Genomic DNA, 26,786 nt, shown 5'->3' on the forward strand with positions numbered 1-26,786 from the left:
CGGAAACTTGGCCCTTTGTGAAAAGCCAACAGCTGTATTCTTGCTGTGATTGGAGCGTAGAGGATTAGCTCACGTTGCTCTGTGCGGTGACGTATGTGACCCGCTTCTTTAAGGGCTCATCCCTGAGGCTGCTGTCAGAGTTAAAATGTAGACTATTGTTCTCTCCTACCCTTTTCTTCTCTCTGATCTCTTTGTGTCTGGCTCCACGTTGGCATTTACCAATGCGTCTGTTTCCAAAATTTATCATTCATTGTACAGGCAATATTTAATATATATGCAAGGTATTCAAATACAATTTGTAAACAGCAACAGTTTACCTTTTAATGATTTACAGTGATTAGTTTATGGATATTAATGAGGCGTTGTGTTTTGTCTGACTAGTGTCACAAACTCAATAGAAGATGTGTTTTACATTTACGCAGGGAGAATAAATAATAATAAATAAAAACTCTTGCCAGACCATAGAGGGTATATAAAAAGGAAATAATCTGTGAAAAACCATTTTCCCCTTTTGGTCTGTTCTCTCTAGTCCTGTCGCTAGGCTCTGATCTGATGAGCTGCCTTAATCTAAATAATTGACATAATGCATGTGACTGGATAAACTGCAACACAGGATCTACTACTGAAGCTGAGCTAGTTCATGTTTAATAAAAACTAGAGTCGCTGCACTTTGGCTAATTATTTACACGTTTATTATCTCTGCTACATATTTATTTCCAAGTACTCTGCTGAAATACTTCTGGACCACAGCCCACCAGTTGATAACCCCAGTCTGTTATTTCATTATTAATCCCAATGACTTGGTTGAAGTTTAGAGCTAGTGTGCATTTTTGTGAATTAGTCATTCGGTAAGAAGCAGCTTGTATGCGCCAGGATTTTGTAGAATAACCGTGGTTGTAAATTGACCACAAGTTATATCTGTTCTGTTGTAGGCTTTATTGACGGGATTAGTGTGTTTTGCCAGTAAATAATCGTTTTGTGTCTAGCCAGGTTAGTTTATCCTCTGTGTTGTTCAGCAGGGTTACATTCTTTAAGATACGAACCTTGGCATTACTATATAACATGACCTCACTAATGTGTGTGTTTTATTGTTTAATAAAGTGTGTTTGGAGTGGTGTGTTGTGTTAATTGCTTATCAGAGTGCAAAGCAGACAGTATAGCCAGTGCATGAATGGTTGATGGCATGCTGTTTGATAAGTGGCGGCATGTTTAAAGAGTCTCTGCTCTTGACTGCTTATTAGCTTCACTAGTTTCTTTCACATCCAGATGGGGGAATAATGGCTGCTTCCTCTCTGCCATGAGCTCTCTCTCTTAGTGCCTTAGTGTTTGGACCTCGCAGACCTTCACTGTGGCAGGTGTCTCACGCACAAACACACACACATGCACACACAAACACACACACACAAAGAGCCTCTCATAGCACTAGGGAGGCAGTCAGGCAAAACAAGACACACATTTGAATGACTTCTTCATCTCTTAAAGTGGCAAGTAGCACTTTCCCAAAATAAATGCTTCTTTATATCATCTTAATGTCATGCTGGGATTTGCTTCTCAGTGTGAAACTGTTGATGTTATGTGCTGAACATAATTCTAATTAGATATAGAAGTCATTTTATATTGTGCTCGACTGTATTTGCTGTATATTTAGTTAGCTAGTGATTAAATTAAGGAAATAATGGCCCAGTAAACATGAAGTTAATTCCTTAGGCTACGGCAAAGTTTCTTATAAAAACACTAACCTCCTGAACTGATGTATCAAACTAAATAGGTGTCATGGTTACCACATTATCCAGTGACCTTTATTACCAGAATTTTGCATTCATTTAACATTGGAGAACACTAGCACGTTTTTTCCCGGATAAAAAAGATGAGCCACACGAGTTTGGATAGATTGATGTATGTGTTTTCATCTTACTGATAGTAAGGGGCATTTCCTGGAAACACCTCCCCTAATCCTCATACTCTCCATAAACCTGAAATAGTGTGAAAGTTTTCCTGTCTTTTTTAGTCCAGTGGTTCTAGACTATATATATAACTATTGTTATTTAGATAGTATATTTATAGCCCAAGATCATGCAGTATTTGCAGAGCTTTAATAACTCAAATAAAACAAAATGCAAATAATTTGTAAAGAAATTGGGTTAATGCTTTGACTAAATAACATTAAGAAATCAGTATTTGGTAGAATAACCCCGATTTGCACAGTTTTTCACATTGCTGTTGGGTAACTTTATACCACTCTTTTTGCAAAAAAGCAAACAGCTCAGCTTTGCTTCATGGTTTGTGACCATCCATCTTCCTCTTGATGACATTCCAGAGGTTTTCAATAGGGTTCAAATCTGGAGATTGGGCAGTGGTCTCTTATTTTTTTCCAGAGCTGTATATATACACACACACTACTGCTCATATCACTTGCATATTTCAGCTTGATTTCAGCTGCGGAGGAAGACTCCATCAGCCAATCCATCTTGTAGGAGATTCTCCAGGAAGCATGGGGTGGAATCTCATCAGATTATCTTGAATAATTGACAGCTAGAATGCCCAGGCTGTAATTGCCTTCATCAAAAAAACAAAAAAAAAACACCTTTTGCAGCAAAGTTTGAAGAAAACATTCATCATTTCCCTCAAAGTCATTATTTCTAACTCTGACATGTCAGCATGTCCTGTTCTTTGCTGTTTTCTATTCAGACTAATTTTGTGTGTGTTTCCTTGAAAAACAATAAGATTTTTAAGTATTTAAAACAATGACAGTAAATAAAATGTAGTAATATACCTATTGGGTATAACATAGATAGATTCAGTATATTGCACACTGAAATGAGTCCTTAGCAACAATAAAATAGTAATAGCTCTCTTGGAAATATTGTAACATGTCCAATAGTCACAGGAACGTGTGGAGACATTGTCACGAGTGTCCGTGAGCCGTCAGCGACTTGACCAGGGTGTGGGAGTAAAGGGTCAGGCTGGTAGTGGAGGTGTGTGAAAGAGTGGGTGAAGGTGTAATGACTTGATTACAATTTATTCAAACATGTTCCCAGTGATATGTGCGTTTTAGTTATAATGCTTGGAGCTAAGCTACACTCAGCAGTTAGTGAGGAGCTTCTTCTGCTTGTTTATTGGAGCTGAAGACATCATTCCTTTACTTCCTACATGACAGCCAAGATGTCTTTACTAGGAATTGTACAGGGACTTTATCATGGTTGAGTTGGGCTAACAAGGCAGCTCTGATTCTGTTTCGAGATCCTCGAGCTACTAAAAAATAGATTCCAGCAGGCCGAGAAGGGAAGGCTGTAAGGCATATCTTTCAGGATTAATGAAATATTCAGGAATTGTTTATAGAAAAGTAACGGAACCAAAAAGGAATAAAAAGCTATGGTCATGTTACCCCAGCCTGCGTTCAGATTAGACTGGATTGATCTGAAAACGCTCTGTCTTTTGCTCATCCACACCAAAACTTCTGAAATGCATTTGTACTGCACATTTGTAAACATAAGCTATGAAAATGTGTAGCAGCTACGATGACTGTATTACAGCATCATCCACCATCTTGTTTGTCCTGATTTGAATGGATTGCATTACTAAAATATGTCATTATAATATTTCCAATATTTAGCCCTTTTCTAATCTACTCTCTTGGGAGAACACACAGAACAGTCAGAAAAATGTCAAATGATTAATGTGGATATAACCAGTAACAGCAATTATTATATAAAATGTTCTAGATGATACAACCCCCACCAGAGTTCCATCCAGATATATTTAATATCTGTGGGAAACACAAATCACCAGTATTTATTTCAGCTTTGTGCCCTTTGACCTACTGACCAGCATGGTGATGAGTCAGCATGGACATTAAGTCAGGAAAACAGGACACATCCTCAGACCTCCTCCCCCTGTACCCAGCTAACATCTCTCTCAGCACATGACCCTGTCAAGGCTTCAGAATGCCTGATGTTTATTTTTATGTCTAACGTGGTGGTTTAAAGGGGTAAGTCTAATAAAGTACCAACAGGCAGACAAGCATGATCATGCATTAGGTATAGCCTATAGCTATTTTTCCTGTGAGTTAATGTCCCCCAGCTCAGAGTGCTACTGTACTAAATTATAAAATGAACTCATGGGCAGACATGGGCAATGGATTTCTCATTATTTGCCAATTTTCTTTGTGCGCTGGTTCATAGACAGATTGGCACTGATCGATGTTCAGACTCGACTTCGGCAGGCCATTAAACCAGTCCGCTTTGTACCCGGCCCAAATTGGCCATGAATAAAAGAACATGGAGCTGAACCAATGGCTGCCATCAGTAGCTCAGTTTCCTGGGTCACATACTTTGACTGTGCAAAGGAATTACCTTTTACTCTGGATGCACATAATTATGATATGATGACTTTTCTTGCTCTTTTGGAGGAAGGCTTTATGTCCTGTGCTTTTTTTCCCCCCATTTTGTTGATGGTGACAGGTTGTGCCTGCATTTCATCCTTTAAAATTGTGTCATCATTACTGAATTTGAGTTAGAGATCTTTCACAAATGAATACATGAAAATGTATTTGAAGGTGTGCAATAGTGTCGCATGCTTTCTCACAGTTATAAATACGAAGGAGGTGATTATAAATTATACTCTCAAATCTTTCACATGGTCTTGCTACATTGCCAGGCATCATTCCCATGGATGATTTATTGGAGGTTAAAAAGGGACATTTTTCAGTGGACTGTAAGTCACATGACGGCTCTTGGGCGCCCAGGACTAAAGTCTATTCTGAGATCAGCGGTTAGATTCAGTACTCAGGTTTTTAAGAGGATTAAGGGATGGATAAGGAGCAACTGTGAAGCACTGCTGCCATCCTCTGGACTGAATTGATACTGCAGAGCCAGTCACTAAAGCCAGCAAAGCTTCAGGTTTTCTGTAATTGGGTATGTTAGATGTGGGAGAAAGTAGGGCAGTGGGCTGAGATTAAGAGCTAATTCAGATCCATTTTCTCACTTTTCTCTACTTTTTAAATGTGTCCTCCCTTCTTTATTTTTAAGGAAGACAAATAACTTCAGTAGGATGTTGAAAGAGCATGTTGAAATTCTTATTGACTTGACCTTTTTTGCACTCGATGCTCCATGTGATTCACACTTGTGCTTTGTGACGTTTGGTGCTAACTATAGTGCATGCTATCTATTTCCTGTTTTGTTGAGTGGTCATGCTCTGGTAATGTTACATCCTTATTCACATCCATGGTCTTAATTAATATTCCTGAGTAATTAGCCTGTCATTCCTGTTGTTGTAAGTTATACTAGCTATTAGGCTCATGTAGTATCATAATATCTCCACACATTTGCAATATCCTATCCAGTGGTATTTATTTTGATGATATTACATTACCAGTCCTCCCAGCCTTTATGCATTTTTGGTGTATACATTATATTTAAAGATGTACTAAAAGTGCAATCTTTTCTCCCCATTAAAACGGCCGAATCACGTTGATTCATCCTGCCCCTTCTCCTAATCTCATGTGCAGGCTCTCGACACATGCAGGTTTTCAACTCTTCCTGTAAAAGTAGTTCTGCTTTGAGTTCATAACAGTGATATAAAGCGAATCAGAGTATGTTCAACCTATCTGATATTAGACTAGTACATAAATGACATCAGTTATCTGTAATATTTTGTCCAGAAGCAGCATTGAAGAGAAAAAACTGAAATGGTGTAAATGCTATTTTTAATGCTATTTTATTTATTTTTTAATTTTATTTATTTATTTATTTATTTATTTATTTATTTATTTTTACTTTATTTATTTATTTATTTATTTATTCATTTATTCATTCATTTTTCCTGTTAAGAAAAGAAACTAAAGTTGCTTAATGATTGAAAGAATGAATGAATGAATGTCTGCTTTTCTGGTCACAAGCTTTACAGAACCTTACAGGCAGCCTGATTGGCTCATAACAGATCTAAGCTGTATGAAATAATGGCTATCATGTCATCTTTGAAAATGATTCAAGAGTTTTGTTTGAATCGGATCGACTAATAGCAAATCAATAAGATATGTTTACGTGTTTGCTTTCTGGCTCTGTGAAAGGTTTGCAGTGGGATGATGTGTGTCAGTCCAGTGGCTCTCTTCTGTAGGATCTTTTCTGTTACGCTTGTTGATAAAAAGTTGATTGATTAAACGGCTGTCTTGTATACTAATAATTCTACTGAATCTCTCTCTCTCTGTCTCTTAACACTCACTCAGATCTGCACAAACAAAACAAATGACTGCCTTTTTTCAAAATCTTGGACAAATATAACATGTTTATTAAATACATTTTCTTTCTATTATTTATTGTGGAACCAGTTTTGAGACTCCGTGCTGGCTATCTTAATTTTCTTAAAGTAGAAATGTTCAAGGGAAACAGTTTTATTAGCTACTACCTCTATGTCCTAATTCTCTTTCTAATAATTGCAAATAACTCCAGAATTTTTGTCAGTTCTTTTTAAAGAATAAAACTATTTTCTCTCAAGAAATTATGCTTGTTTCTGACTAATCCTAATTCAAGTCCTCAGATGTTACCAATGTGCTGCTCATTCTCCAGGGCTGTAAAAGTTCTGGAAGTACTTTGTGGATGTGCCGCTCTAAATCCCTGCTAGCAGAGTGTTTTGGAGCTGCCGTATTCTCAGTCATGCACGCCATGTGGCAGGAAAGCCGAGTGCGGATCATGTAAATGCGGAGGCAGGCGAGGCGCAGCCCGCTGTAATGCTTCAGCCTTATGCCTGGAGAGCCATAGCAGATTAGAGCGGACTCCAGCGAGCAGATCCGCACGGCCACTCCGGGGCTCTACCCCGCCCAGCTCACATCCACTGCCTCAGCAGCCAGTGCGGCTCTGCGGGGGATCGCTTTCTGCCAGCGTCGTGAGAGCGAGCGAAGCATTTCTGAAACCTTTGTCTTCTGTTTTGGACTCCCAGTGAACAGGCTTTAACCGAACCTCCTCGACAGCTATCACCTCTAATAACGCGCCTGCTTCTTAAAGGCAAGGACAGGCGCTAATCCTGAGCTGTCCTCCACACACACAAGCACACACAGAGGATCAATAACTACGTGCTACAATGCGCCATGGCTCATGTGTCATCACGCCTCAGATCAGACCAGGCAGTAAATGAGCTTGACACACTGAGACTGTGATGCTGACGTGCTGATTGATGCCTGTCACATCTTCCCTAAGACTGAGGAGAAAGGCAAGGGGGTGGGGGATTGTATCCACTTCCAGTTGACACAACTAACATGCTCGGAGTATAGTCGCAGCACCAGTGTTTCACACCTGGAAGAATTTGAGCCATACTGTGACTTATGGATCTTTTTATTATTATTATTTTTTGCTCTGATCTGATAAGCTTGTATTAGACTGTCATTCTGTCATTACCCACAAAACACTGCTGTTCACGTCATTACCCAACTCAATTCCCGAGCTCCCCAGGCACTTAGTCTCCCTGTGGACTCTTTAAATTTGTCATAATGATGCAGTGTCAAAAGGGCAAGATGCAGTAATTCAGTCAGTAGATGAAGTGATAACAGCAGTAGTGTGTGTCTGTGAGGTTGCAGCTGGGTTTGATCTGAACACCATGTCTGGCTTGTGAATTTTGTTCAATGTTGTATATTGGTGTTTTCACTTTTTGTAATAGCTAACTGTGTGAATTATGTCCTCTTGCAGAAAATACTTCAACTGCTACCAGAGAAAATCAACAGTCGATGGCAGTTTCACAGTATAGGTAAGTGCAGTTAAACCACTGTGGTGTAGCTCTCTTTACTCTAAGGCAGGCTAACTGATCCTTAGTATTAAACATCAGGTTGTTGTGCATTTTTATGATGTTACTATTGAGCTGATCATAAGTGATGTGTTCTATTAACAGAAGTATTTTCAACTCAACTTTTCAACACAACGTAAAAATAAGTTTACACGTATACACCGATCAGCCATAACATTATAAGCACTGACAGATGAAGTGAATAAGCCTGATTATCTCCTCATCATGGCACCTGTTAGTGGGTGGGATATATTAGGTAGCAAGTGAACATTTTGTCCTCAGAGTTGATGTGTTAGAAGCAGGAAAAATGGGCAAGCGTAAGGATTTGGGCAAGTTTGACCAAGGGCCAAATTGTGATGGCTAGACGACTGGATCAGAGCATCTCCAAAACTGCAGCTCTTGTGGGTTGTTCCCGGTCTGCAGTGTTCAGTATCTATGAAAAGTGGTCCAAAGAAGGAACAGTGTCACAGTGAACCGGTGACAGGGTCATGGGCGGTTAAGGCTCATTGATGCACGTGAGGAGCGAAGGCTGGCCCATGTGATCCGATCCAACAGACGAGCTACTGTTGCTCAAATTGCTGAAGAAGTTAATGCTGGTTCTGATAAAAAGGTGTCAGAATACCTAATTACGAATGTTTAGTGGCTGAGTGAATGATTGAGTGATTGAGAAATACATTTGGTTTCAACAAAAGCTTGGTTTTTCATATCTTTTCAAATGTTATGACTAAGTTATAAACCACTTCTCCCTCACCAGATTCTCCTTTTTCCTCTGGTCTGAAGACCTTCCCTTGATGAAAAACATGAATTTGACAGAACTGACTCAGAGTCAGACACAAACCAAATTGTATTGGTGCTGAAACAACACACTGAACTTGTATCACTGTTACTTGTTTAACTGTTATAACTGCATATGTTCATCACATCACCTGAAAGAGGGAAGTTTACATGCTTAGGAGAGATATAAGAGCAGAAAAACCCACTTATGATCAGATTTTCGTTTTGAATCAGATCATCATATTGGGTGTTTCATGGAATTTGTTCATAGTGACATGTGACTGGTTTATCCAGCCCACCAAACATTTTAATAACAGACTGTTTTATTGCTAACAGTATCCTATCATCAATTTCACAACTTACTGCTTCTTCTGATCACATAGCCAGATGTAGAGCTTAGATGAGGTAAATTATTATCTGTGTAATCGGGCTTAAGCCTAACACTTGGTTTGTGAGAGAAAATAATTAACTGCCGTACGAGTGAGGTGAGTAAATGAGAAATGCAAATGAGAAACACGGATTGAAATGCAGATTGCTAATTGAATTATGCGTCACTTGGTTTCAGTTTCTCTAGCAGGAGGCCAGAAGCTCATTTAGAGTCCCTCCTCTCAACATCCATGTCTCTGTTAAAGCACTGAAGCAGGGATTGATGCAGTCGATCTGGGCTTAGTGTAGCTCATTTCAGTGATGATCCTCCTATTAGATGCACACAAACACACTGAAGGGTGAAGCACTTTCTTAAATCTGCTGTCCTCATGTTACCTTCACATGCTGTGTGTTACAGGACTGTGTTAGAAAGCACTTGATTTAGAGAGAGATAGAAATATGAAGAAACTGCTCTCCGTCATTGCAGCATTAGCCTGATCAGTGTAAAAAATAGCAGACCTTAAGGTTTTATTGCACGTTTATTTCTTATTTATTCTGCAGTATTAAAGGACTCTTGTATGCTTTTTATCTTTGCAGGTTCCATTCTAAAGAAGCTTTTACACACTGCCAACTCTTTCAAGGTGAGATGACTTGAAATTATAATATATGATGTAAATAAGTTATATATTTCATGCATTTGGCAGATATACACTTTATTAGGAACACCTAATCTTCCATGCCATTCTCTAATCAGCCATCACTCGTCAGAATGGGGGACAATGTGGTCTCACTGATTGTAGGTGACTGGTAGGCAGGTTTGAGCATGTCCATAACTGCTGATCTCCTGACATTTTTACACCCAACAGTATGAATGGTGCAATATAGAAAAACACATCACACAAGTGACAGTTCTGCAGATGAAAACACTGTTAATGAGAGAGGTTAACCGAGAATAGCCCGAATTGTTGGAGCTGACAAAAAGGCTACAGTAACTCAGATAGAAGACCATGTCACATTCAACTGTCAGCCAAGAACAGAAAACTGAAGCTGTGATGAACAAAGGTCCTAGTCAGAACTGGACCAGGCTGGAAAAACATAGCCTGTTCTAATGAATCTGAATTTCTGCTGAGGCACACAGATTTTGGGTCAGAATTTGGACACAGCGTGAATCATTGAACACAAGGTGGTATGATGGTATGGGGAATATTTTCTTGGCATGCTTTGGGCCCGTTAATGCCAATCAGTCAGATTATTTAAATGTTGTTGTTGATCATGTGCATCCCTTTATAGCCACACTTTACCCCCTTTCAATGGCTACTTCTAACATGATTAAGCAACATGAGTTAGAGTCCTTCAGTCACCAGTTCTGAATCCAGTAGAATACCTTTGGGACAGGAGATTCACAAGATGAATGTGCTGCTGAAAGATCTTCAGAAATTGTGTGATCTAGTCATGTCAATATGGACCAGAATCTCAAAGGAATGTTTCCAACATTTTGTAGAATCCACAAATGCCATGAAGAATTGAGGCTGTTTTGAGAGCAAAGGGAGGCCCTACCCAGTATTAGTACAGTGTTCCAATAAAAACACTCAGTGAGTGTATTGTAGTACATCATATTTACATTATTCGTGTGTGTGTGTGTGCAGATCCGCTGTGAGGGCATGCGGCTTTTCCTGCTATGGCTACAGGCTCTGCAGACAAACTGTTCTGAAGAGCAGTTGCTCATCTTTGCTTGCCTGGTTCCTGGTTTCCCTGCAGTTCCCTCTTCCAGAGGTCCCTGCACATTAGATACCATCATCTACAGCCCCTTCTCCAATCCTCCTGATGGTGAGAGCACATACATGTTCACAGTTGCCTGATCTACATTAACTGTCTTTTCTGCTGTGGTGATAAATGAAGTGTGTGATAAATGATTGCATCAGCTCAACTGAATCATTTACATTGTTCTCCATTTTGCAACTAGCATAAGCACTGTGGAAGTGGGATGGCCTCCTAATGATAATGACCACACAGGGAAAGCTCCTGTAATCTCTATCCCATTGTTTGATTTGCAAAATTTGCTGTTGTTGTGCTTCATGTCAGATATTATTAACCCCCGTGACCTTACTTTTCTGAACATTGTTTTTCATCGTCCTCAAATAATAGTATATTTGCACAAAAGCATAATAATGAAATTAAATGTCACCAGGAAAAATGTAAAGGAACAAAAAGACCCAGATACTGAAAGGAATGAATTTTCCAGATATCTAAAATTTGAGTTCTTTTGTGACCTTCAACTGTCTTCAACTGTAGTGTTTTTTGCTGTTCTGACCAGAAATCTGAATAGATTTCATAGCTGAAAGGACTGAATCAAAAACTCCAATTTCCACTCAAGTATACTTTCCTTGATGTTCCAGTGACCACCTCAGTAGTGACAGAACTTTATTAATAAACTTAATAATATAAAGAAAGGAATGGACAGAGCGTCTATAGTCCAAACGCCATTGAAACTTTTTATTTGACTTGTATGGTGTCCCTGGATAAATTCTGTTTTATCCTAGACAAGCCTGTCACTTCTGTTATTACATTTTAAACAAACCGTTTCAAAGGACTGAAAATTAAATTTGCAGGCCTTTCATAACCAGAGGTGTTTGGCAAGTGACTTCCTTACATTCCTAATTATTTATTTTGTGTATTATTTTTTTTGGTGGTGCAGCCAAGATTGTACCTGAGGAGATTACCCCTCTGGTGCCTGCTGTACCTGGGGAGAAGGCTGTAGATGACCAGACTTGCTACGTTCTTCAGACTGTGCTAAGGTTCATGGTGGTCCAGGTGAGAAGGTCATTCCATAAAGCTCTTTGTAAACATTTAAGTGCAAATTCATGGGCAGTTCAGATAAAGAGCTCAAATATGAAGTCTTTATAATGTTAAATCCTTGGTCTATTGAGACCTGTTTTTTTTGTTGTTGTTAAAGTGTATGCTTTTGCAGTTATTCTGAGAAATCCCTCTGATTTATAGATTTGGAAAATTGGTGATTTGAAAACCAACAATGCCCCATCTGCTACTCTCCTGATCTTCATGATCATCTAAAACATTTTAGCCAATCAATTTGACCTCTGTCATCTCAGACTAAAAGTGCTCCTTCAGTGTCTGTCATAGAAAGGTTAAAGAAATATAGGGTTGTATATTGCAAATGTGCCCTTTATATTTTATTTGAAATGATATTCAAAATAATGAGAAATTCCACCACTAAATGAAGTACACCAGAAGACAACATTCAGTTTAAGTAAAATATTTGCAAGCATAGTTTCTTTTGTTGGATCCTGGTTATTTCTGCTTCTCAGTGATTTTAATCTCTCTTTATAGGCATCCAGCCTGGAATGGCACAAGAAAGACAAACAGGACTCAGGCTTCAGGTTTCTCTTCGCCCTCTTTAAGAAGTACTACCTTCCACACCTCTTTCCTTCTTTCACCAAGCTCACAAACCTATACAAGCCACTGTTAGGTAAGCTTTCACATGAAATTCTTCAAATTTATTAACCCTAACGGATTTGACAAGAGCGTACATTACATAGAGTAAATACTGTCACAGTGTTCAGCAGAATCTTACTGTTTGGCCTAATTTACACAAGAAACTCCTGTATGCATGTACATGTTAGGACGGAATAAGGTGTCACTTTGCAATGAGCCAATGTTTATACTGAAATCTAATATCAAGTGAGATATTTCACTATTAACTGTTACAGACAATAGAGCATTATACTAAACACAGCACCATGCCTTGCTCAGGGCTACATTTACCATCATCTTTTCGATAAAGTATTGACTTTTAGGATAAATGCCACCAGACCCCGTGAACGCCAGGCCTCCTGCTTGAATGTGTCCTTTTTTTTAATTGGACATTACTGTTTGCTATTTCTTTTGGTTAGTTCAGTTCTTATTGTTGGTGTTCTTTCACATGAACATGCTTCTGATTTCCCTTTCCAATATCACGTCCTGTCTGTTCATCCCTCCCTCCCGCCATCTCTCTTTCAGACCTTCCCCACCACAGACCCAGACCCCTATATGTGCGGGTGTCACGCAACAGCGAGAGCACATTCTGCACACGTGATCAGTACCTGGCCCCCCGCGTAGCCTTTATCACATGGCTGGTCAGCTTCTTCCTGGAGAAGAAGTATGTTAGTTCAGCTTCAACCAGCACTAAAAATGGAGGAGAAGTTCTTCCCAAGATCATCCAGGTAGAAACAAGAAGGTCAAAAAGGTTCTTGCTATCAGTAAAATATCTGTTTAGAGGAAAAACCTTTTGATGGATGCCCCAAAATCTAAACATATGAGAAAAAGCAAACTAGTCTATTAGCTATGTTGTTTGTCACAAAGGCAAGCTTACTGTTTTGGGGATATTTTTTTTTTAGTTCAGAAACCTAAAGAAAGGTGTGTGTTTATTTGAATTTAACTTTTTATATTTTCTGTCCGAATAATTGACCTTTAACAAATAGTGCTGCAGCCTAAAATCCAGATTAAATTACTTCATACACGTTCACCTTTATATTGAAAACAGGGTGCAAGAGCCTTTTTATGTGCCTTTATTTCTTTGTTTGATTTGATGAAAGATTAAAGATAATTTAAGAGTACAATTTGTAAAATGCAGTAGTGATGTATTCTGTGTGTGTTTATTCCAGACTGTAACTGCAGGCAGTATCAGTCAGGAGAAGAGTAGCGAGTCAGAGCCCAATGGGCCAGCGGAGCAGGAGAAAAGCCACTCGAACAGCAGCACGCTGTCTGACCGCAGAGGCAGCAACTCCAGCCTGTGTAGCATTGAGGAGGAGCACCGCTCCGTTTACGACATGGTGCACTGCATTCTGCTCTCTACACGAGACAATGTCAACTTTGTCAACGAGGTCTTCCACCAGGTCCGACAGAATACTGACTTGCATATAGCTGAGATTTCTGCCAAGTGCAGTGTTTGCACATGTTTTATGTTACAATGCTGCCACCTTGTGGCTCTGTTGCATTAATGTAGTTTATGTTATTAAGTGTTACTGCAGTTGTGGCTTTAACAGACATCTATTTTATTGGTAAGATAGTTGTTTTAGGTATTTAATCCTGACAATGTTGCGTCACCCGCTCAGGCCTTCCTGTTGCCATCCTGTGAGGCGTCAGCCACCCGTAAAGTGATTAAAGTGTACAAGAAATGGATTCTGCAGGAGAGGCCCACCTTCATGAATGAGCCTGAAAAGACAGATCATGAAGAGGAGACAGAGGAGACACCGCCACCCGTAGAGATTGATAGTACACATCACTCACAGGTACTATACACATATACACACCTCTGTATGTGAATAGAGATTTATGATGATGAATAACTGCTTCAGCTTATTATCTGATTACCATTTTCTTGAAGAGCAAACTGGGAGAATCTGGGAATTCCTATTACAATAAAAGAAAAGTGTTTTTTCCCTGATACAGAACACAATGATATTGTTAAACCTGGCCAGGTTTTGTGTGTGTTTAGTAAAATTACACATAAACCTGCACAAAGTGTGTTATTTTGTTGAAGTAACTAAATCGAATGTTGTATATTTACACAAAGTTATGTAATGACACAAAAATATTAAACCCCTGAGAAAGTATGTGTTGGTATTTTTGTGTTTTCTTTTACATCTGTGATGAGATCCTGTGCTATATGGCTCAACTATAATGTTTTTAATAATAATAATTGAGCAGTTATTAGTTATCAGGTAGAATTTTAGGCTCTTCCATTCAATTTTGTGACCAGTCATCACAGTAAACACTGTTTCTAACGGAGATTAAGATTTCTAGAATTTAGATTTCGATAAATAATATTGTGACGTTTTCCATAAAAGTAAAGAAAAGCATGGCTTGGATTAATAAGAAATTCCCTGCTGCTACAGAAATCAAGCAGGTTCGAGAAGATCAGTGTGTTTTTTAAGCGTATATAATAGAAACATCTCTTTTTAGGAGATCCTTGGGCACAAGAGGTCATCCAGCTGGGGGAGAACTTACTCCTTCAGCAGTGCCATCAGCAGAGGCTGTCTGACCGAGCAACAGAACCATGATGTGAAAGCTGGCATTCAGCCTACACTACAGGTCCACACATGCACACACACGATAGCTTCGTGAAAATAGATTAGCGTTTATCTCCACTTAGACATGTGGGTAGAATTAGATTTCATGACTGTACATGGCTTTAGAAGGCCGACAGTGTGTGAAATGTCTTTGAGTGGTCATCACTGTATGTGTAATGAATGGTGACTCTTATCTATTACAGTACCAGTATCTAATTTGTATAGTTGTTTACAGGTCTTTCTGACAAACTCTTCTAATGTGTTCCTGCTGGAGCCTTGTCACGATGTACCCAAACTGCTTGAGAACCAAGTGGAGGTGTGCAGAGCCGTGCTCAGTATCTACCGTCACATAATTATGGAGCACACCATGAGCCAACAGACTTGGTACAGCTTCTTCAATCTATTACCCACACAAACATTTGTTTGCATGGTGAAATTACATTTAGTAATATGTCCTTGACTTGTTGTGTGACTTTTTTTTAATGTAAATAATAAATAATTTATATTTATTTAATATTATTTATTTATTTATTTATTTATTGGTCAGTTTAGACAAAAGTAGATTTAGCTTGCATGAGAAATGGTGGCTTAGGTGATTGAGGTTCTGGGCTCCAAAAACTTAAAATGAGTTCAAGCCATGCCTTAAAATCAAATCTAGCTACCTAACACACATGTATATGTAAAGAAATCTGTTACCATGTACGTTGATGGCAAATCTGACAATAACCGCTCTTTTTCTTTCTTTCATTCAAGAAAATTAAGAGACACTAAAACATGAAGAATGTGTTCATTCTGACTTCCAGTATCCATCGTTTTTACATTGATTTCTTTTTTTTTGGGGCGGGGGGCAACAAGTCCATGCCTGTAATATTAATAAATATGTCCTCACACCAATCTCAGCTGTGCAGCAGATCAGAAGTGCCCACTCTCATGTCTAGTCTTTTATTTCACTTTAATGTATCCTGAAATGAGCGCACAAGCCCGGACCTAACAGCAAGGTGAAACTGATTTCCCGATCAAAAAGAACGAGTCGAGACGAATTTTCATTTGTCGGTATATAGATGTGATGAAAGGTGTACTGTGACGCTTCATCTTTGTACTGTGGTTATTACAGTGATGTGAATTCCCAGTTGGAATTACTGGCCAAACAATCACAGAGCAGGAAGCATGATTTGTCGCAATTGGGTAGGGAAGAAATAATACAATGTCTTAGCCATTTGTCACAACCATGCACTAGTGTACTTACTTTAGCTACAATATTATTGTTATTGCATTTTAGGGTCCTGAACACTGCTGAGGTGGAAAGCGTCATATTTTAATGCGTATTCACATGCCATTGCTCTGAATGTGTTTTACAGGGAGCAGATGCTGCAGGTACTGCTGAGAATCACTGAAGCAGTCATGAAAAGGTCACAGGATGACCAACGAAAAGACACTTTTGCCCAGAGCCTGGCTAGTGTTCTATTCAGAGTGAGTAAACTGCTACAGACTGTGGTGTACTAATAACAGAACATTTAAACATGTAAAGGAGCAGAGTCTTATTAATAATGAGCATACTGTTTCTTGTTTTGCTGTAGTCTGAAATGTAAGATGCTTGTTTATTTTAGACCATCATTGTGGCATGGGTTCGGGCCAATCTCAGTGTGTTCATCTCTCGTGAGCTGTGGGACGACCTGCTGGCAGTGCTGTCCTCTCTCAGCCACTGGGAGGAGCTGGTCATTGAGTGGGCCAGCATCATGGATTCCCTGACCATTGTGCTGGCTCGTTGTGTCTATGGCCTGGACCTCAACAACCTTCCACTTGACAAGCTCTCTGAGCAAAAAGAAAAGAAACAGCGGGGCAGAGGTGTGTGTGTGGTTTTATTCACAGCACTTACATGACCATTTAAGCAAAAACAATGTTTCAGTTTTGTTTCATTCACCCTCAATTTTCTATACACATGCAAGAGTATATATAAAAAAACACATGCGAACATTAAACATCCTCTAACGGTTTAAAAGTACATCTCTCTTCACTAACTGACCGCTCCATATCCTGCTTGGAGCTAGCATCTTGCATGTTGCTTTCCACCAGGTAGCCGAGTGCTTTTCCTTGTGGTTTGTTGTTAAGTCAACTTTTCTGCACATTGTCTGGTGTCAACTGGCCGGATATTAGAATACAGCATATTCATCAAGGATTTTTTTATATTCATTTATTTGTGCCAGCCCTACACTTGATCTGTAGCCACATGATTTCATGCACTGTGCTCCTAACACATGAATAGCTGTTTGGATAATTGCATGAATGGGCAAGTCTTTTTGCAGTCTATATGCAAATACCACAGAGGAAAGAGCAGAAAAACTCATTAAATAAAAAACACACTTAGTATGAAACACATCTGAGAATATCAGTAGAGTTTTGTCCAACTTTCCAACATTAAAGCAATACTGTAAATAATTCCAACAGCTTAATCTTTTCCAGAGGCTTTACAGTAATTATGTACCGATGGGTTATCTTGATCACATCTGTAATGCATAACCACGATGATATCAGTTTAATACAAAAATGCTTTCATGCTTTTTATTTTAACATAAAGGTGCTGTAAATTGTATATGTGTATATGTTTCTGTGTGCATGTGTAGGAGTGATGCAGGATTCTCAGAAATCATCAGTGGTGTCAAGGTCATTCTCTCTGAGTTGGAGGAATGCAGGAGAGCAACCTGGCACTCAGGAGCCCATGCGCATCCGCAGCGCCACCACCACCGGCGCTCCTGCTGTGGAGAAAGCTCGCAATAACGTCCGACAGAAAGCATCAGGTACATTACCACATTAGCTTTCTTGCCTTTTACTGCGTAGGAGGAGATTGTATCTCTTTATGTGGAGAGCTGCTTGAGTTTGGAGCAGATGTGTTTGAACCTCTCTTGAGCCGCGCATAGATACGTGTGTTAGCAAACGTGTGCGAAAGAGCCGCATGAAACAGCACGGCTCCATATGTCTCATTTCCTTTTGCCTAATTGGATTTGTTCCACATTTATCTTCAAACAAGCCAGCATTCTGCCGCTATCACCTCAGTTGGCGGGCTGTATTTGATAGTTTCATTAAGAATGTAATTAATTCTCATTAATATGCATAAAAAGGTAATACATTGAAAGTGATGTTAGCTGGAAGCAAAGCTCATGAATAAAGAACGCTGAAGAGAGGAGAAGAGTCCTAAATATGACAAAGCGGTGTCAAAACACAATGTAAAATCTTATCAGTGCATGCAGAGAAGCTCATTTAATATATATTCTTCAGATGTCCACCTTGAATCAAAAGATGTCTTAAAAATGTCAGAAATCTGGGTTCTTAACCCAGTGTAGCACAGTTTGGTGATTTTCTTGCATTTAGTCTTAGAGCTCTAAAATCACCAGACTTTTTTTTTAATTCATGCTCTTGCCCATGAATGTACAACATAAGGAAAAATATTTTCTATGAAATATGCTGAAGCCTTCTGGTGGTCCAGCGGCAGGATCCCGCGCTCTCATTGCCGTGGCCGGGTTCGATTCCCAGGCAGAGAGCTAACCCAGCCACTGAATAGTGCCGACTCTCAGTGTGCCATAAGTTTTAACATCACAGGATAGACAGATTTGGACTGCTAGCTTGATAAATTAATCAGTTTAGGGAATGGAAAAAAATAAGATTTGTTTTATGTCAGTATTCATTGCTGTAACTATTTCTGTATGCAAATTGTATATGCCATGCCCCAATAAGTCCAAAATGTAAACATTAAATTATAGAATTGGTTTGGTTACTTCTTATTCCAAACTGCCATATTATATTTCTGTCCTTTCAACACTTCCAGCGAACAGCTCTCAGCATGCGCCTGTTTCTCCACTGTAGGATATGGTTGACTTTGCTCTCTTTTTCTCTCTTTTTTTTCCCCCCTTTCTGTCTTTCTATTTCTGTCTGTTTCTGTGCTAATTCCTTGGGTAGCTAAGCGAAGCCAGTCTATCAGCAACTGTGTGCATCTGTATGAAGCTTTGCCGGCCACCAAGAGTGTGCCAATGCTGCTGCACACTGTCAGCTCTTTCTTGCCTGGTATCTCTCACAACTCTCATTGCTCTCACAGACTGTCAGGTAACTGTCCTGTCTTAGTCTATTTGTCTTTCCAGTACTTTCACTTTCTCATCACCTTTTTTTCAGCAGCTTATAAAGTATGACCACCTGAACCCTGATCTGTACTAACAGAAATTATTGTAATCTGCTTTATTTCTACAATTTGTTGTAACGTTAGATAATGTAAATTAGGTAGTGACTTAACATGTGGCATCTAAATATTCTGCCATTATATTTCTGTATTATTCCTTTATTACGTTTTTGTTGATATTATGCCAATGACTAATCTCTGTGCATTGGCTGATACTCAGACACCAGCAACCGCATGGTAACTTCAGAAGCATTTGTTACTGAGGGTGTTTTCACACTTGGCCCAAATACATGAGTTCAGATACACCCATTACTGATTCTAGACTTGTTTGTGGAAGTGGCTCATTATTTCAGGGTATATTTACACATTCCTAGAATACAGTGTACCAAATGCTGGGCTTTCCCTACCCCAATTAGTCCAGACTAACTGCAAGTGTGAAAATGCCATAAGTTACGCAGAACATCGTAGATGGCCGAGTGCTTCCAGAATAAGTGTTTCTTATGTTATGCTCTAATATCTGTATTGTGTCATTCAATATAACAAACTTATGCACAGAATTCAGACCAGTATCAGCTTGATAGCGATCTGACCGGTCTAACCCTTAGTTTTTCATACCACAATATCAACAAACTAGCATTAATTATTTCTTTTGCATAAGTCTTTATTACTCCATAATGGGTGAATCTTTGTATGACTTTTTCTTCCCAAGATGTTGAGGAATGTCAGTTATCTGAATGTGGAGGAGAAGGAGAGATGGGAGAAGGAGACAGTCCCCTCCCTCGTAGCAGTAGCACCTCAGATATTACCCAACAACTCACAGAATCATTCCCAGGTATACACACAAACACACACACACACACACCCCTCAACTGCCTTCTTTCGGACTAAGTCTATGTTATCTGTAGGTCAGGGTGTATTATAGCCCTTATGTCTATGTATTCTGTGTATGTTGAAATTTTAGGTCAAAACAAGGAGGATTCTCCAAGTGCAAGCTATTCTGATGGCAAATCCTGGGTTTGTGACAACAGCTCAGTAGGCAAGCGGGAAACACCCACGGTCAGTCCTGTTGCACACATCCCTTTTTACCTCTGTAGATCATTTTGTGTGAAATATTTAGAAATAATATTGTGCGTTTCTCTTATGTGGAACTTAGATTCTGGTTCGGCGTAGCAGCAGTCCGGGAGATATTGACTGCCCAGGAGAAGCCGGGGCTGTGAATGCAAGAACAAAGACCCGAGAGAAGAGTAAGCTGCTACCAGAGCATGATTCTTTTCAAAAATCACAAGAAATCTCCTTTGTCATCAACTATTATTTATATTTCAGTATTTCTTTTTGATCATGAAGAATGGATGATGTAAGTCTAGAAAGAATCATGATTAGTAAAGTAGAAATATTTCATAAAGTATTCACCTTGGAGTTTTAAGCCACAAACCACAGAATCAGAATAAATCCACTGGGAACTTCATGCTTCCTTCAAGCGCGTCATGCTTCCTGAAAATTGTGTTTTCTTTTTTCAATTCCATAACGGGGCGAGAAAAGGTAGTAAAGAATTTTCCCACAGTTTTGTGAGAAGAAAATGGTGAGTAATTCCAGCACTCTCTGCGCTTACTATTTGTAGGTGAGAGTGTGAGCAGCGAGACCTCAAACTACCTCAACGACGCTGATGTAAATCTCCTGATGTGGCAAGCCGTGGAGGAGGAGCAAGACTCCTCCTCTGCCAATGATGTCAGTGTGAGCGTTAACTTGGGAATGACCACTGATACCGAGAGCCAGAGGAGTCTACTGCTGAGTCAGAGTGAGGCACTGGCAGGTACAGCAACCCTCAGTTAACAAACAGGACAGTCGGCTGCTTAATAATCATTAAGTGTGCTGTTTTAATGAAGATCAGCACAGCTGTAATTACCTCTGGGACTCAGTCTGCAGCCTCGTGCTTTTGGCCCAGTCACAGTGATGCTGATATTCACTATAACAGCACAACTGGGTGTGTAATGTTGCCTTTATGTATACAACAGTTCTATAAACAAGAAATAACTAGCATTTCTGATTATGTCTATGTATGTTGTTTATTTTTGCTCCTTCAATAAAGACTGCTCTCAAAGATGCCACAGCTAATAGGACTACAACTATTGTTTGCTACAGCTACAGTACTAACAGACTATACCTACTAATGCTACGACTACTACTACAACTATTACTGCTCCATTACTGCTGCTACATCTACAATAATTACTATTAATATTTCAACTGTTATATTACATCTACTACTGCTACTAAAATAATAAATGTTATATTTATTTATTAACATATTACTTTTCTCACATCGTTGTAAGAAAGCTTGGAGGATGGAGACATTGTAGAATTAAATTCAAGAAAACAAAGGCACATAGATTTGTATGATGTTAGCAAGCACCACCACACCACCAACACATGAGAAGGTTTACTAATAATAGCTGCATAGCTTACTCTTACACACACTCATTGATCTCTTAATGGAATATATGGAACTCCTTTCTTAGCCCTGTCCTTCCTAACCCCTCATCCAACATCCCAGCAAGCAAGTGTGTTGTCTATGTTTCTTCATACTTGTCTTCTGTATTCAGTATGTGAATTCATTGCTCTGCATGAAGAAGGGTGTCACATCTTTATACAGTCCCCCATATCCAAGTGGTTTTGTGGATTTTTGTGTCTGTTTGTGTTTGTAAACATTAACCCATCCTCCTCTGTGAATCCCTCTCATCATTAACAGGTTCATTTTAAAGATGAAATCCAAAGCACTAATCGATCAAATGTTAAGTCTTCTTACATTTGGTAAAGGTGCTGTTGGTGAATCATCTAAAGCTCAAAGCGCCACATGTGTTTTTTGTTTGTGTTCTGTGGATTGATTGTGTGCGTGTTTCTCCACCTTGTGCTTTCACCACTGTGTGTGTAGGTTCTGAGTGTGTCCACTCGCACCACTCTGCCCCTCTGTCCCCATGTCCCCCCGTTTCTCCCACCCTGCTCCTGCCCCAGGGCTACGGTGACCCTCAGCTCCTGGAGGACGCCATGCACATGCCTCATGATCTGGGTACTGAATCAGTTTTCCTCTCCATCTTCGCTGACCTCCAAACCTCCTGTCTTCCTTTGTTCATGTGATCTTACATGACAATTTCAGCTTGAATTGTAAAAACGCAGTAAAGAATTTAAGAACGCATGTATTGAAAATGTTTTGCGTTAATATTTATACCACAGCAACTCCTAAATCTGATTGGTCAAAAGGTCTTGATTCATTTTATATATCGGCATGACTTGCCGGCTAAAGGTAAAATGAAAGGTTTATATTAAAGAGCCTGATCTAATGTTATTGTTTGTGTAGTAACTGCGTACATACAGGCTTGTGTCATGAATGTTTTACATAAACAGGTTTAAAAATAAATAAATAAAATTAGATATGGTGAGGTTTTCTGGGAGGTCAACTCAGACGAAGATCAGGGTGAGAAAAAATATTGGAATATTCCTTAAAGCCTGCTCTCAAGACTCTTTCTGTCGGCTTTAATAGTAAGAGTCGACACACGAATATAGCAAATTTTGACTTTCTGTAATGTATTGGTTTGCCTACAGACAGCAGTGAGTTTCTGGCTGATGACATCAGCATCATTGCCGGTGGCTGTTTGACTGGCTGGCATGCTGACTCTGCCTTTGTACTATGGAGAAGGATCCTGGGCATCCTGGGGGATGTTAACAACATCCAGTGCCCTCGAATCCATGCTAAGGTCTTCAGCTACCTGTATGAGCTCTGGCACAAGTTGGCCAAGGTATTGACTCTGATCATTCAAGAAATATGGTTTCCAAGTAGTGACTTTATATAGTCTTAACGAAGCAGTCACAACAAAAAAAATCTGCTGCTGATGTGTTCTCGGATATTTTTTGTAAATGCCTTTTTTTATTTTCCCAGATAAGAGATAACCTTGGGATCAATGTGGATAACCAGTCAGCTGTGCCCAAAACTTTGTTCATTCCTCCACTTCGAATGTTAGCTTCCTGGCTCTTCAAGGTGAGTCATTTATTTCCGACCCACCCGGGGTTATGTGAGGACTGAATTAGCTATAGAACTGGAATGTTGATTGAATAATCTTCAGAAAGGTCAGCTTTATCTTTTGGTGTGGCTTCATTCACACTTGTTTGCCATGAATCATGCCTTTCACATTTTTTTATTGATTTTCTGCACCTTTCTCTTTGTCCCCAGGCCACCATGCTGCCTGCAGAGTTTAAGAGTGGGAAACTGCAGGCTTATAGGCTGATCTGTGAGATGATGACTAAACATCAGGATGTGCCACCCAACACTGACTTTCTTGTACATCTGTACCACGTCATGCACAAGGGCTTCACCAGTGATGACCAGGTATCAGTTCTTGCTCCACACATTCTTTGTGACTGATAACATAAAAGAACTAAAGAAACTGCACTGTGGGGGCACAAGGATATTTTTTTTTTTTACCTGTGTTAGACAACATCAGTACCTCGTTATTAGTACATTACACAAAATTATGTGGTTCATATTTTTCTATTTTAGTTAACTGAAAATTATTGACCATGGCGCAGTACACCGATCAGGCATAACACTATGAGCACTGACGGGTGAAGTGAATAACACTGATTATCTCCTCATCATGGCACCTGTTAGTGGGTGGGAGCAAGTGAACATTTTGTCCTTAAAGTTGATGTTAGAAGCAGGAAGGATAAGGATAAGGATTTGAGCGAGTTTGACCAAACTGTCATAGCTAGATGACTGGATCAGAGCATCTCCAAAACTGCAGCTCTTGTGGGGTGTTCCTGGTCTGCAGTGGTCAGTATCTATCAAAAGTGGTCCAAGGAAGGAACAGTGGTGAACCCGGCGACAGGGTCATGGGCGGCCAAGGCACATTGATGCACGTGGGGAGCGAAAGCTGGCCTGTGTGATCCGATCCAACATACGAGCTCCTGTTCCTGAAGAAGTTAATGCTGGTTCTGATAGAAAGGTGTCAGAATACACAGTGCATGATGGGTCAGGGCAGCAAAAGGGGGAACAAAACAATATTAGGCGGGTGGTCATAATGTTATGCCTGGTCAGTGTATGCTTACATTCACACTGTGACCATTAGATGGAGCCAGCAATTTGTACATAGTGTTGGTGTTGTATTGCTTGTTTAAAGAATATTTTGTAATTTGATCACACATTAGGTTTTGATTCTTTAGTCAGAACAGTACACTACACCCTAAACCTAATCCACACTTGACATCAGATTTTATAGTAAATGTTTTAGTTATTGTTTTGATATAACATTTAGAAGAATATAAGCTTTAGCCGCCAGATGGTGCTGTAGTCAGTACAATGATTTTTTTTCTCAAACCAGCAATCACTCTAGTATTAACAACGGCCAAAAATTCTAGATGGGGAACTCGTATATTTTATAAAAGCCTCATTGTGTTTATTATAATATCATGCATGTTATGTTACTCATACAGTTATTAATATTTTTAAAATTATTTTTATAAGTATCAGTGTTTCTCTTATACATTTTTGCTTTTTTCTAAGCTGGGCTTAATAATAGTTGTTTTTTTTTATATGCATTTGTTCATTTATTTATTAATCTTTAGAAGAGAAAATGAGAAACTCCAACAGAAAGCAACCAGAGCTCGCAATTAAACACTGTTACCCTTTGTATAAATTGCACATATTATGTTTCTTACTTATTTTTCAATCATTGACAGCATATAACCATATGGAAAGAAATTAAAATTAATTTTGCATGTGTGTGTACGTGTGTGTGTGTGCACGCAAGTGTGCATGATTTCAATATTATAATATTTCCCATGCCATTAAGTCTTATAGGAGCTCTCTTGTGTGAATGGGATTAACTGAAGGTCGCAAAGTAGTGATGTGTGTCCTCTTGTCTCCCTCAGAGTACCCCTCTGCCCCTCACTTCTTATTTACTTTTCGCGAGAGTGCTCCAGAAGGCAAGAGACACATAGGGTTCAGATTTTTACCACCACAGAAGTGTAACACAATCCCATGGATCGGTCCATGCCTTATGTCTGTTTGTGATAGAAGGCTCCAGATGCCTCCGCAATTACCTAAACACCGCATAGGCGTGAACATAGAATTCATTTGGATATATACGTAATGCACAGATAAGCTATTTATTTATTTTTCTCATTCAGAGTATAGCTATAAAAAAAAAAAATCTGCAGTTTTTACAGTGTAAACAGTTAAAGAGATTGGCTTATGAAATGTATGTATTGGTGCACTGTTCAAATAGGGTCTGTGGTTAATGTTTAGCACGTGTCTGTTGCACATTACGGAGGAACAGATAAGCCAACAAATCAGGCAGGTGTTTGACGACTTCACTCATTGATCAACACCACGTTCACCATTGGTTAATTCATTAATATAGAGGAAAGAAGAAGAATTGGAATATATTAAGTCAGAATGTTTACTTCTAGTTGTACTGTAAGCCAGATTCTCATCTCTCGCAAAGGAAGCTGTTTGTGGAAGGCGCAGTACTCTGGTTTTTTTTTTTTTGGTTTTTTTTTGCAGACTATTGTCAGTAGTCCCACCCCCTAGGTCTGCGTGTGCCTTTTCAAAACAAACTACATTCTGATTGAGTTTGCTGTATTTACAGCTGCATAATGGAACCGCTTTGGCAGAATTGCTGCTTCCTCCGAAGCATTCATTTCGAGTAATCATCCTGCAGTTTTATGGCAGTTAATTACTACTACTTGCTCTGCATCGCAAAGGTCAATTATTGCAAAATGAGCATAAAATGTCCATGTGAACTCAACGCTTCCACCAATTTTACATCTTTATCCCAGCAGGTCTCTTTCCCCCCCCTTCATGCTTTATTGGTTGTGTTATGTCCTGTTTTTCTGGTTTCTATGCATTTTTGCCCACCTTTCTACACAAAGCATTCAATTAAGGGAGATGAATTCAGATATACAAAGCAGTCATGCATGTTGGATGTGTGTGTGTTTGTGCCTGTGTGTGTGTTTGTTTGTTTGTGACTGTTATGTAAAGGTTTGTGACTGTTCTGTTGTCTGCTCTTTCAAAAGTGCGTTTTAGTAGAAAGCATAAAAGCGCATACGCTACTCACACATAAACCCAGAAAGATATGCTGAGTGCAGTCTGCTCTGTACTTTACCATACATAATAAGTGAAGCTGTTTTATCTTGTCTCTCTCCTGTCTGGCTGTCTTACTCCCAGGATGTGCTGAACACAATGATCAGGTGGTGCTCGCCACGGTTCTTCTTCCTTGGCATGCCTGGCTTCACCATGTTGGTCAGGGACTTCATCTCTGCTGCTGCCCGTGTCCTCAACTCAGAAAACCCGGAGGTATCAGAGCCTCTGTCTTGTGTAGACTCACACACTTAGAAAGACATAAGAAATGCAAGCTGAATGAAGAAATAATTTGTCTGGAGATTTGTGATGTTTATGCAGTACCGAATATAAACATTTAATAGAACAAGTGATGGAGGTAGTGATCTGTGTAAATGAATCACAATTATCACTTAAGCTTTATTCATTAATAAAGGATTCTGTGTTTGTAAAAGGCCGTGGCAACATTTAAGACTGAAAACCTTAAACTAAACCAAAGCTTAATTAGTGCTCTACTTAGACATGCAGTTATGATATT

The 26,786-nt window shown here is 39.4% G+C and overlaps 1 protein-coding gene across 4 annotated transcripts in view; it reads left to right on the top strand.

The window, feature by feature from the left end:
* ralgapa2 (Ral GTPase activating protein catalytic subunit alpha 2) overlaps nucleotides 1-26,786 on the top strand; it is a 91,698-nt gene that overhangs the window by 25,316 nt on the left and 39,596 nt on the right. For 2 of the 4 annotated variants that reach the window (XM_058398462.1, XM_058398466.1), the window contains exons 4-26: nucleotides 7,677-7,734; nucleotides 9,508-9,551; nucleotides 10,557-10,737; nucleotides 11,606-11,721; nucleotides 12,256-12,394; nucleotides 12,925-13,127; nucleotides 13,569-13,799; nucleotides 14,019-14,195; nucleotides 14,869-14,997; nucleotides 15,211-15,359; nucleotides 16,334-16,445; nucleotides 16,583-16,820; nucleotides 17,597-17,770; nucleotides 18,927-19,070; nucleotides 19,850-19,972; nucleotides 20,102-20,196; nucleotides 20,294-20,384; nucleotides 20,759-20,950; nucleotides 22,070-22,204; nucleotides 22,738-22,931; nucleotides 23,072-23,170; nucleotides 23,363-23,518; nucleotides 26,357-26,485. In XM_058398462.1, coding sequence (XP_058254445.1) covers nucleotides 7,677-7,734; nucleotides 9,508-9,551; nucleotides 10,557-10,737; nucleotides 11,606-11,721; nucleotides 12,256-12,394; nucleotides 12,925-13,127; nucleotides 13,569-13,799; nucleotides 14,019-14,195; nucleotides 14,869-14,997; nucleotides 15,211-15,359; nucleotides 16,334-16,445; nucleotides 16,583-16,820; nucleotides 17,597-17,770; nucleotides 18,927-19,070; nucleotides 19,850-19,972; nucleotides 20,102-20,196; nucleotides 20,294-20,384; nucleotides 20,759-20,950; nucleotides 22,070-22,204; nucleotides 22,738-22,931; nucleotides 23,072-23,170; nucleotides 23,363-23,518; nucleotides 26,357-26,485 — 3,309 coding nt within the window. The remainder of the gene's footprint in view (nucleotides 1-7,676; nucleotides 7,735-9,507; nucleotides 9,552-10,556; nucleotides 10,738-11,605; nucleotides 11,722-12,255; nucleotides 12,395-12,924; nucleotides 13,128-13,568; nucleotides 13,800-14,018; nucleotides 14,196-14,868; nucleotides 14,998-15,210; nucleotides 15,360-16,333; nucleotides 16,446-16,582; nucleotides 16,821-17,596; nucleotides 17,771-18,926; nucleotides 19,071-19,849; nucleotides 19,973-20,101; nucleotides 20,197-20,293; nucleotides 20,385-20,758; nucleotides 20,951-22,069; nucleotides 22,205-22,737; nucleotides 22,932-23,071; nucleotides 23,171-23,362; nucleotides 23,519-26,356; nucleotides 26,486-26,786) is intronic. The other 2 variants (XM_058398464.1, XM_058398465.1) reach the window with 2 other exon arrangements.

This window comes from Hemibagrus wyckioides, linkage group LG09 (genome assembly GCF_019097595.1).
Source record: "Hemibagrus wyckioides isolate EC202008001 linkage group LG09, SWU_Hwy_1.0, whole genome shotgun sequence".
Classification (NCBI taxonomy): domain Eukaryota; kingdom Metazoa; phylum Chordata; class Actinopteri; order Siluriformes; family Bagridae; genus Hemibagrus; species Hemibagrus wyckioides.